Source organism: Heteronotia binoei, chromosome 13, assembly GCF_032191835.1.
Source record: "Heteronotia binoei isolate CCM8104 ecotype False Entrance Well chromosome 13, APGP_CSIRO_Hbin_v1, whole genome shotgun sequence".
NCBI classification, from domain to species: Eukaryota; Metazoa; Chordata; class Lepidosauria; order Squamata; family Gekkonidae; genus Heteronotia; species Heteronotia binoei.
The window spans coordinates 65,308,181-65,320,321 of record NC_083235.1 but is presented as its reverse complement, the minus strand read 5'-3'; the positions used below and the strand labels follow the sequence as shown (position 1 = coordinate 65,320,321).

Below are 12,141 nucleotides of genomic sequence, written 5' to 3'. Positions count from 1 at the left end.
GTTGTGGTATGCTTGGTTCCAGTCAAGGTTGTGGTATGTTTTGGCACAGCCCCATTATTTTCAGTGGAGGCAGAGACTCAGTGTCCCATTTGGGAATCCTGCACCAGAAATAAAGCTACAATAAGCTGTGAGCAGTCTGGCAGAAGAGATGGGCCCACCCCAAAAGCACCAGCTTGACCCTCTATTTCATTGTTTAGATCTGGGTTGATTTCCCCCCCCCTTTCTTTGTTCTTTCCCAAGTTGCCTCTCCAGATGTTTTGGGGAAGCTTGCAATTGGGGGAATTGGAAATTCTTTTTTAGCTTTAATAGCCATTGATAGCTATCTCCCATTAATTTATCAAATCTGTTTTTGGCAAAATATGATCTTCCACCATGGAGGGCCTGGCGTGACTTTGTTCATGGGGTCGCAAAGAGTCGGACTTGACCGTGCGACTGAACAACAAAAAGCTCTGGACAAACACAAGTAAGTCCTGAGCTACTGCCCGCCAATTTCATTGGGTGATTGAGAACATAATACACAGAAGACAACAATTTATAATGCTAATATAAAGGATTTTCTTTGATTATAACCAAGGAGGTAAAAAAAAAAAATTAAAGGTGGACACAAGTTTCTGAGTCCCTTCTCTACCCTGAATTCCACTGACAGTCATTCCATGCATCCCCAGGTTGTGATTCAGCAGCCATTGACCCATTGAGCAGCTAATGCTGCATCCAAAGAGAGACAGAAGGCCAAACTAAAACCCATATTTAATGTGGAAAGCAGTAATTCAAATGTTTACACAATACATTGTGTATGGGCCCACCCCATGTCCTGTCAACCAGACGTACACTAGAACATGAAACTTAATTCTCAAGTACGCAAAGGTATACTTCAGATTGGGATGTGGTGGTCAGAAATAGGGAGTTTATATTATCCCCACCAGTGGTCATTCTGTAGAAAAATAAGTGGTGGAACTCATCCAGGGGTTGTTATGCAGCTGCACCCTCTATTCAAGGTAGGGAGGAGGAGGGGGGACCCTCAAAAAGGTTCAGGAGCTATGCTCCTGTGAGCTGCTGAATCCAAGGCCTGATCCCCACTATTTTCCCAGACTGAAATGCCTCCCAGGAGCTATCATTTCGCCCTTTAATGAAAGAAGAAGATATTGGATTTATATCCTGCCCTCCACTCCAAAGAGTCTCAGAGCGGCTCACAATCTCCTTTACCTTCCTCCCCCACAGCAAACACCCTGTGAGGTGGGTGGGGCTGGAGAGGACTCTCACAGCAGCTGCCCGTTCAAGGACAACCTCTGCCAGGGCTATGGCTGACCCAAGGCCATTCCAGCAGGTGCAAGTGGAAGAGTGGGGAATCAAACCCGGTTCTCCCAGATAAGAGTCCGCACACTTAACCACTACACCAAACTGGCTCTCCGTATGTATCGATGGGTTTTCATGTAAGTTTCCCCAACAGAGCAAATGATGCCTCTCCAGGGTTCTTTCCATTCATAAAAATGGTGTATGTAGAAAGGTTTAAGTTTATGGACATGGTCCCGATCTGCCCATAAACAATGTATTGTGTAGTTAGGCCTTAATTTCCTCCAACAGTTTTGATCATTATTGGACAGGGAAGGTAGCCAATCCAGTTTCTTATCCTTAGTGAAGAGGGATTAGAACTCTTAAGTATTTTGAGAAAAAAATAAAAAGACACTTTGCACTTGTTTGTCTTAATTTAGCTTTAGAGCTCAGATCCTCAAATTCAATTTAGAGGTCAAATAAAAATGTGGCAGTTCATGTTCCCATGCTGTGTGCTGGCCTCCTTACTTTCCCACATGCTGTGGGAAACACTTTGGAAATAATAAGGAAGTCAGAATCAGTCCTAAAGTCAGGGCCGTAGCCAGCATTTCATGTTTGGTGGGGCCCAAAGCAGGATTTGTTGTTGGGAGGGCGGGGGCCATGAGGTTTGGCGGGCCTGGGTGCTCGGCTGCCTTGAGTTCCACAAGCCAACCCTCCTTCGCCTGGGCAGTCACAGCAGAGAGACTCCCCCCCCCACTTTGCTCTGCTTGCTGTATTAGGGAAGGGAAGAGAAAAAAGCGAAAAAACCCAGCAACAATGATACTACTTGCTCAGGGTGGCGGTGAGCAAAGGGGAGACATTGGGGGCCCTCCAATTGAGGGGCCATACATCTTTGAAAAGATGGGCCTGCCTCCCCCCGGCCCCATTGTACCTATGGGCCTAGCTAAAGTAAGCCTTTTGTTGAACAGGAGGCTTTGTATGGTTCCAGTTTGACCTGTAGAATGTTTTGTTTTTATTAGTTGATTCATGACTTCTTTCCATCAAGATTTTGTCTAAACCAAACATTTAATATGCACTGTAACGGTGCAATACTAATCAGTTGTACCCTCCTAAACCCATTGACTTCATTGTATTTAGAACAGCACAATCTAAGCTAGATGATGTTTCCTAGCTTTAGAGTGCACACATCATTTAGTTTTATTTTAAAATGTATTTAAAAAATTTGTAATACACTCTCCTCCAGAAAAAGAGAGAAGGTCTTACAGGGAACTAAGATTTGAAAACGTTATATCAATATGTTAAAAATGTTAAAATAACATCAGTGATTAAAACATAGGACCTAAATAAAAACTCAACATAAAATATACCGTATTTTTTGCACCATAAGACTCACTTTTTCCCCAAAAAAATGTGGAGGGAAAAGTGTGTGCGTCTTAAGGAGCGAATACTGCAAAAAATTCACACAAATGCCTCTAAATTCACACAAACAGCTCTAAAAACTAGGTGCGTCTTATGCTCAGGTGCGTCTTATGGAGCGAAAAATACGGGTAAGTAGTTGGTGTAACATTACACCCACTACTTAACCACCCTCAAAAGCCCTCTTGAAAGAATGAAATAAACAAACTAGATAGGACAGGATGGCAAATGAGGGCTGTGTGTGGTGACTAAGGGATCGAGGGAGGTGAGGGTTACTGGAGATGAAAACACATTCTAGGTGTCTTTATGCCAACGCTAGAAGTCTTTGAGCTATTATGGAGTACTTGGTGCCCAATGAAAATGTAGCTATAGTAGATATCTCAGAAGCATGGTAGAATAAGGAAAATCTATGAGATACAGTCATTGCTGGGTATAAGCTCTATAGGCAGGACAGGGAGGGACAGGTTGCGGGAGGTGTTGCATTGTACATCAAAGAGGGTATAGAATCCAATAAGTTAGAAAACGTTACGGGAATTAACTCCCCAACAAAAGCAATACAGATGGAAATACTGGGCCCTAAGGGTTACTTAAAAGTGGGAGTGTACTATCGCCCACCTGATCAAACCCATGAAGCTGATCTTGAGATGGAGAGGAGGTGACTAAAGCAGATAATGTTATTATACTGGGAGACTTCAACTACCCTCACATTGACTGGGTGAACAAGTGCTCAAGTCCTGCTCTAGAAATGACATTCCTAGACATCATAAATGACTGTGCACTGGAACAGCTGACTACAGAGCTAACCAGTAGTGATCTTGGACTTGGTTCTGAGTGGGTGTCAAGATCTGATGAGAGATGCAGAGATTGTTGCACCACTTGGGAATAGTGACCGCAGTGCTATTAAATTCGACATTCAGGTCAATGGAAAGTTACCCTGAAGTCCGAAACTGTAACGTTTGATTTCAAAAGAGAGAACTTGACAAAAATGAGGGGAATAGTTAAAAGGGAACTGAACAGGAAACACAAGACAGTCAAATCCCTAGAAGATACTTGGAAGCTATTTAAAACCACATCACATAGAATACATGTTAGAAAAGGTACTGCTATAGGTTAGGAAAAGGTACTGCCAAACCTAAAGGAATGTCTGCATTGTTAACAATGCAACTCCAGGAAGCTATAAAAAGTAAAAAGGCTTCTTTTAAAAAGTGGAAGCCATGCCCAGATGGATTGAACAGAAGGGATCACAGACTCTGGCAAAAGAAATGTAAATTAATAATGAAGAATGCAAAAATATTTTTAGGAGCAGGTTTCTAAATAACTATATACAGAACAGGAAACTAGTCAGAGAAGCAGTGGGGCCTTTGGATGACAAAGGAATAAAGGGATTGTTAAAGGAAGATGGGGAGATGGCAGATAAGCTCAATGACTTCTTTGCTTCTGGCTTCACTGTGGAAAGTGTGTGGTATGTACCCATGCCAGAGCCGCTATTTTTAGGAAGGAAATCTGGGGAACTTAACCAAATTGAGGTAACCAGATATGAAGTTCTAGACCTATTGGGAAATTAAAAACCAATGAGTCTTAAGGAACTCAGATGTGAAATAGTTGATCTACTAACTCATATACATACCCTACACTAAATTCAGGCATTGTGTCAGAAGATTGAAGAGTAGCAAACGTTACACAGATTTTAAAAAAGGGATCCAGAGGAAATTGCAAGCTAGTTGACCTAATTTCTTTCCCAGGCAAATTGGTATAATTTATTTTAGTCACTTTCTCCCTCTGTCCCCATACAGCAGACTCGGGGCAGGTTACAATATTTTTAAACATACAAACAGTAAAAATATAATATAGTCCTTAAAATGTATTAGTTAGTAAACAATACTAATATGTAGAACACGAAGTGGTAGTAGTAGCATTGGTTTTATACTCTGCCCTTCACTACCTGAAGGAGCCTTGGAGCATTTTACAATCACCTTTCCTTCCTCTCCCCACAACAAACACCCTGTGAGGAAGGTGAGACTGTGAGAGAACCGTGACTGACTCAATGTCATCCAGGTGGCTTTTTATGGAGGAGTGGGGAATCAAAGCCAGTTCTCCAGATTTAGGGTTGCCAGGTTTGTATTAGAAAATACTTGGAGACTTTGGGGATGAATCTGAGAGAGGGTGAGGTTTGAGGAACAGAGGGGCCTCAGCATGGTACAATGCCACGCTTCAAAGCAGCCATTTTCTTCAGGGGAGCTGATCTCTGTCATCCGGAGATCAGCTCCCCTGAATATTATAATAATATTATTAAAAGTTTTAATTCACCTTTAGCAGTGAAAAATCTTGGTTAGTTTCTGGTCCCATTGAAAACAATAAGACTTGCTTTCATAGAACTGGACTGTTACTGCCTAATTTAACCCTTGAGGATAAGAAGTTTAATAATATGCTGTTGTTTGGGCTCCTATTTACTTACCTGCAAATGAAATCCCTGCTAGAATGGGGGGCTTTGATTGTTTTTTTTTGTAAAAGCAAAGGGGTAGGTTTCAAATACCAAGATCATAAAACATAGTTCTTGTTGAAGTAACTGTTGTAAGGACTTCTATTGCGGGGTTTTTCTTCTTCTGCATCACATGGCTGCAATGAGGAATGGTGTTTCAGGGAGAATGCTCTTCTGCTACTGAATTAAAGACATTTTCCTTCTTAATAAAGTTTGATTTCATACTGAGGGTCTAATAGTGACTGTGTTTGGATTTGGAAAACGATTTGCACCAAGGCACTTTTAAAAATAGACAGTAGATAAGACTCCTTGAGTTTGCTTTGATTCACTTGTATCTCATCTTCTTGCAAGTGGCATGCTGACTGCCATTCTTTGCTCATGGCAGACTGTAATCCTTATACAAGTGAATCTCTTTGAATTTGGGAGTACAGAAATGCTTGCCATAGTGACTAAAATGCATCTCCAACATTCATAGACAGGAAACCTCTGAGTATAAATGCTGGGAGGCCAAAATCAGGGAAAGTCTTTGGTCTCTATGCCTAGTTGTTGGCCCTCCAGAGGAAATGGTTGGCCACTGTGTGAGAGAGGACCCTGAACTTGATGGATCACTGGTCTGATCCAGCAGATCTCTTTTTGTATAGAAGACTGGATCAAATGCCTTAAAGTGCAACAATTATTTTCTTTAATTAATGCTTTGTGTATGTAAGGGCTATAATGTCAAACCCAAAGAGAGCCAGTTTGGTGTAGTGGTTAAGTGTGTGGACTCTTATCTGGGAGAACCGGGTTTGATTCCCCACTCCTCCACTTGCACCTGCTTGCATGGTCTTGGGTCAGTCATAGCTCTGGCAGAGGTTGTCCTTGAAAGGGCAGCTGCTGTGAGAGCCCTCTCCAGCCCACCCACTTCACAGGGTGTCTGTTGTGGGGGAGGAAGGGAAAGGAGATTGTGAGCCACTCTGAGACTCTTTGGAGTGGAGGGCGGGATATAAATCCAATATCTTCATCTACCTCACAGGGTGTCTGGTGTGGGGGAGGAAGGGAAAGGAGATTGTGAGCCGCTCTGAGACTCTTCGGAGTGGAGGATGGGATATAAATCCAATATCTTCATCTACCTCACAGGGTGTCTGTTGTGGGGGAGGAAGGGAAAGGAGATTGTGAGCTGCTCTGAGACTCTTCGGAGTGCAGGGCGGGATATAAATCCAATATCATCATCATCATCATAATCAAGGACAAACTGATCAGCTTGCAATGCAAAGACCTGAGTACATGCCTTTCCCTCTATTTATTGTATTACCATACCTACTGCAGTGAATCGTGAGAAATTCTGCTCTCTATTTCCTCTGAAGTGTGATACTATTTTATAACCTGATTTCCAAGATACTTTCTGTATCCTAATGCCCCCCTTCTGTTTCTTTAGGTTGGCTGCAAAGCACTGGTGTTTCCCACGCAATTTAAAACACAGAAATACTATGAGATCTTGAAGCAAATTTGCCCAGAGCTGGGACTGTCTAATCCAGGAGCACTAAAAAGCAAAAAGTAAGTTCTACTTGTGCCTCACCTCACAGGCCATTCCCAAGACCAGCCCTTATATATTGTTTTAGCCATGGCGGGGTGCCACATTTGTCAGGCATACATCAAAGTAAATGTCAAGGTGAGGGTGATCGGGAATCATGAGCTACAGGGAAACTTGATGTCAGCAAAGCTTGTTCCAGTTCTGGTACTGTTTTACTGCTTGCCACGTTTTCTTCTATGCAGGGCTTTTTTTGGTAGAAAAAGCCCAGCAGGAACTCATTTGCATATTAGGCCATGCCCCCATGCCAGTCTGGTGTAGTGGTTAAGTGTGCGGACTCTTATCTGGGAGAACCGGGTTTGATTCCCCACTCCTCCACTTGCACCTGCTGGAATGGCCTTGGGTCAGCCATAGCTCTGGCAGAGGTTGTCCTTGAAAGGGCAGCTGCTGGGAGAGCCCTCTCCAGCCCCACCCACCTCACAGGGGAGGAAGGGAAAGGAGATTGTGAGCTGCTCTGAGACTCTTCGGAGTGGAGGGCAGGATATAAATCCAATATCTTCTTCTTCATCTTCTTCTTGATGTCACCATTGTTTCACACAGGGCTTTTTTGCAGAAAAATCTATTTGCATATTAGGCCACACCCCCTGATACCAAGCCAGCTGGAACGGTGTTCCTATGTGTTCCCGCTCAAAAAAAGCCCTGCTTCTATGCCAGTGAGACTGTCAGTATCAATAATGCAGAAAACCTAAGACAGTAAATACCGGGTATGTGAAAAATGCATAAATGTATCCAGAACCACAAACCCATCAGAATGTTATAGAAAATATACAACAGTAATGCATAGTTGGAAACACAAATCTTAAAATTGCATACAACACTTCCAAACTTCCACAAGTTAAACAGATATATAAGACGAAGCTGTATAATTGTATCAAGGAGTTCCCATAGTAGCAGAATTTCAGAGAGGTTAGTCCACACCCCAGCAGCCTGTTCCCAGACTATATTCCTGTTTTCTCTTTTCCTTTGCTGCTGACCATTCTGTCCACCGTATCAGCCTACCAGAGCTTTCTGTTGTAATCACCCTGGACTCCAAGCTGCCTGGCTCGTTCCAGATGGCCGATGTGATGCAGGCTGGAGACAGCAGCCACAAGAAGCAGCTGCAGGACATACGGAAGACCCTGGACTGCCAAGAGCCCATCAACATCCAATTCACTTCAGTGGGTACAGCGTGCACCCTTTTGTCATCATTTGTATTCAGAAAATACAAGCTGTGATGTCAGGAATAGCGCATTGCACATTAAAATTTAGAAGTTTACGTACAGTTGTACGCATCACCTACATTTGGTTATGTTTATTTTTCTGGGGACAATTTATTTTCTTTTAGAAGAGTTGGGGTTTGCAGAATCTGGAATATCTTGAAGTGTGTGTTAAGCGCTGTGAAGTCGCTTCCAACTTATGACAACCCTATGAATTAATGACCTCCAAAATACCCTATCGTTGACAGCCTTGATCAGGTCTTTCAAACGGAAGACCGTGGCTTCCTTGATTGAATCATTCCGTGTTGTGCTGGGTCTTCCTCTTTTCTTGCTGCCTTAGCTTTTCCCAGTATTTTTGACTTTTCCAGCGGCCCTTGACTTCTTGTAACGCAACCAAAGTACAATAGCCTCAGTTTAGCCGTTTTCACTTCTAGGGATCGTTCAGGCTTTATTTGATCTAGAACTCAACTCTTTGTCTTTTGAGCAGTCCATGGTATCCATAACTTTCACCCAACACTGCGTTTCAAAGGAGTCCATTTTGTTCCTGTCAGTTTTCTTCGTTGTCCAGCTTTCATACCCATGCATAGTAATAGGAATACTATGACATGAATTAGGAAGGCTATTACCGTATTTTTCGGACCATAAGACGCACTTTTCCCTGCCAAAAAAGTGTGGGGGGAAAGTGTGTGCGTCTTATGGAGCAAAGGGATGATAGGACGTACCTTCCTCCGGGGGGGGGGGGATCCGCTGCCTCCGCCTCCGATCCCGGCACTTCCCCTGCGCCTGCCTGGCTCCAGCTCTGCTTCCAGCAAGCGCTGGGATTGCTCCACGCTGCCCCCACCGCACACCCAGCGCTTCACGAGCGCCGGCTGCGGAGGGGGCAGGGTGCTTCCTCCGTGCCTGTCTGCCTGGCTCCAGCTCTGACGCTTACAGCAAGCGCCAGGAACGCGCCCTCCGATCCCGGTGCTTGCTTTAAGCATCAGAGCTGGAGCCAGGCAGACAGGCACGGAGGAAGCACGCCGCCCCCTCCGCAGCCGGCGCTCGCGAAGCGCTGGGTTTGCGGAGGGGGCGGGTGCTTCCTCCGTGCCTGTCTGCCTGGCTCCAGCTCTGATGCTTAAAGCAAGCGCCAGGATCGGAGGGCGGAGGGAGCGATCCTGGCGCTTGCTGTAAGCGTCAGAGCTGGAGCCAGGCAGACAGGCACGGAGGAAGCACGCTGCCCCCTCCGCAGCCAGTGCTCGCGAAGCGCTGGGTTTGTGGTGGGGGCAGTGTGGAGCGATCCCAGCGCTTGCTGGAAGCAGAGCTGGAGCCAAGCAGGCAGGCCCGGGGGAAGCGCCAAGATCGGAGGCGGAGGCAGCTGATCGCCCCCCAGGAGGAAGGTGCGTCCTATGGTCCGGAGCGTCTTATGGACCGAAAAGTACGGTAAATAGAGCTATAAAAAGCACAGAAGATCCATCTACAAACCTTATCAGTATTTGTCCAGATTTTCTTTTGCGTCTCTACATTTTCATGGATTAGTTGACATATGTCTTCATACCATAGACATTCTAGCTAGCAGAAACTTTCCAAGAAGCGAGAGCAACCAGCTTACCATTTGGTTACTTGGGAACCCAATGGTGTATCCTTCTACTTTTGAGAAGTTTAAAATAGGGCCTTCTGGCTTGGTAGGCAAAGATGAAAGTCTGATAATAGGCCTGGTCTACACATGCAATAAGGTAGTAGAATCTTGAGGCGCTAGAAAGGGCTGTACTACTTCAAACCATAGATGGGGAAAGTCGCATGGTTAATTCTTCTTCACGGAAACAAACATTTAGTACATTTAGGGTGAAAGGATTGATACGCACGGCAGGTCTCCTGTTTTTCTGAATTGCAAGTGGGTCTCAGACTGTTGAAATTCTTGTAAGAGTGCTTTATTTTTAATACATTGTTATGTGTTGGTTTTAAATAATTGCACCTAGGGTTGCCAGGTCTGTGTTATACCTGGAGACTATGGGGGTGGATCTGGGGGAGGGTGGGGCTTGGGGAGGGGTGGGGCCTCAGCGTGGCACAATGCCATAGAGTCCACTCTTCAAAGTAGCCGTTTTTTCCCAGGGAAGGTGATCTGTAAAAACGGGAGATCTTCGGGCAGCATCTGGCAACCCTAACAGCCTGTAAGCATGGAACATGGTGGAATTTCAATGAATAAATGGCATTTATATTTTCTTTAGGGAACAACAGGAAGCCCCAAAGGGGCCACACTTTCGCACCACAACATTGTGAATAATGCAAACCTGATTGGTAAAAGGCTGGGAGCTGATAATATGGTAAAACACCTGAATGTACTGGTCAATACTGAAGTTGATTCTGACTGAAGAATAATGTCTCCTAAATAATTCAGATATTTATATGTTACTTTTATCTTCACTGGGGAATCAAAGTGACTTACAGCATCAGTCTCCGTAACTGTCTGCATTTTGGCCTCTGTCAGGTGGGTTAGGTTGAGAAAGAGTGGCTGGCCCAACGTCACCCAGCAAGCTTCTGTGGCAGAGTAGGGTTCTGAACCTGGGTCTCCTAGATCGTTGTCCAGCCCACTAATCACTACCTCATGGGTTTTCAGTCTTTTTCAGCTTGTGGGCACCCTTGGAATTCTGTGGTGGCCCCAACTACAAAATGGCTGCTGTAGGAACCAGAAACAGCCACAAATTGTCACTGAATGAAATTAATGCAAAACTCTAATAGTAACAGTTTAACATTTTAGGCAGAAGCTGTGTTTAACCAGGATGCCTTTTAAAATTAATTTATGATGTAAAACATTTTGTTGCATGACCTGAGTGCCTCGTATTGATATCCTGTAGAAATTACAGATTACCCATGTTGATTTCTACATATGGATTACGGTGTAATGACGAAATATTATTATCAGAGAGGGATAGGTACTGAATAAGTATAGCTCTTCAAATGTGCATTTTTCTCCTGATCCTCCATCCATGCAACCCTAGCTCTTTCCCATTCCCCTCTTGATAGCCCTGCTTACTCTCTGTCATAATAAGTTGTAGGAATGGTTAAAAGCAACACTGGGAGGTGAATCTATGATAACTATGTTTTCCTTGATCTTAGGAAGCCCGTTGTTGTCTTCCTGTTCCTCTCTACCACTGCCTGGGCTCTGTGGCGGGGTGTATGGTGATGGCAATTCATGGTACTTCTCTTGTCTTCCCGTCTTTAAGTTTCGAGGCTAAAGCTGCACTGAAGGCATTGGAACAGGAGAAGTAAGTGTTTGACTCAAACTTTAGAGGCTTGAATACTGTCAGGAAAAGCATTCTGTTTGTGTTTTTTTTCCCTGGTTCCATTCGGCTTTGGCTTCTGAGCTGTTAACATCTCTTTTGGGACACAGGCGTAGTCTCATGATCTCACTGTTGTCTGCTGACGAGCGGCAGAAAAGATACCTGATGTTTGCTTCCTCTCTCCCCTAAGAATGTAGTAGTGAATCACAAACGGATGCATACTGTGTGACATCTAATGCTTGTGACTCAGATTTTATACTATATGCAGGCACTGCCCGTGGGAGTAGGCGAGGTAGGCAGCTGCCTGCAGCACCACCACCCAGCCTTGGGGTGCTGTGGGGTGCTCCCTTTCCCCGCGCGCGAAACTTTCCCGACTGCTTCCTCTCCCGCCTCCAAGCCCCAGCTGCTGCCTGCCTGTGCAAAGACATTCCCACTCCAGGAGCCTTGGGGCACTGGTGCTGCCTTCTCCCTCTCTGCCTGCCGCAAAGCCAAGCCACCTGTGGCCACCTCCCAGCCTGGCAACAAGCCCAGAGCCGCCCAGCCACACCTGTGCATAGTGTCCTTTCCCCAGTGGCTAGCAGGCAGTGGTGTGCCTGTTTTCCCAGCTGTGCCAGTGTCCCCCGATGACGTCCAAGCTGGTGATTTGTCTTTGGAGTAGGAGGGGGCGGAATGGGAGCATGCGGTAGCAGCAAAACCCAGTTTTACACGTGGAGAAAGCCCTGTAAGCCTGGCCACCTAGACAAGCCTCTTCTTGAAGCCCCTCTTCCTGCATTTCTCCTCTGGCTGGGCTCACTCCTTTCCTTTGTGGGGTGGGAAGCTGACAGGAACATTCCCCCACTGCCCCGGAAGAGGAAGCGCTCCTCTGGCTATGCTGTTCAAATCGAGCCAGGCACCTCTGCCGCTCCCCTTTGTCCCAGCAGCACCACCCCTTCCTTTGGGCTCCCCCCACCCCCTGTG

The 12,141-nt window shown here is 45.3% G+C and overlaps 1 protein-coding gene across 1 annotated transcript in view; it reads left to right on the top strand.

Annotated features, from left to right (window-relative positions):
• ACSF2 (acyl-CoA synthetase family member 2) overlaps positions 1–12,141 on the top strand; it is an 80,007-nt gene that overhangs the window by 23,909 nt on the left and 43,957 nt on the right. Inside the window, exons 5-8 of the mRNA XM_060252468.1 lie at positions 6,579–6,697; positions 7,726–7,888; positions 10,132–10,227; positions 11,021–11,169. Coding sequence (XP_060108451.1) covers positions 6,579–6,697; positions 7,726–7,888; positions 10,132–10,227; positions 11,021–11,169 — 527 coding nt within the window. The remainder of the gene's footprint in view (positions 1–6,578; positions 6,698–7,725; positions 7,889–10,131; positions 10,228–11,020; positions 11,170–12,141) is intronic.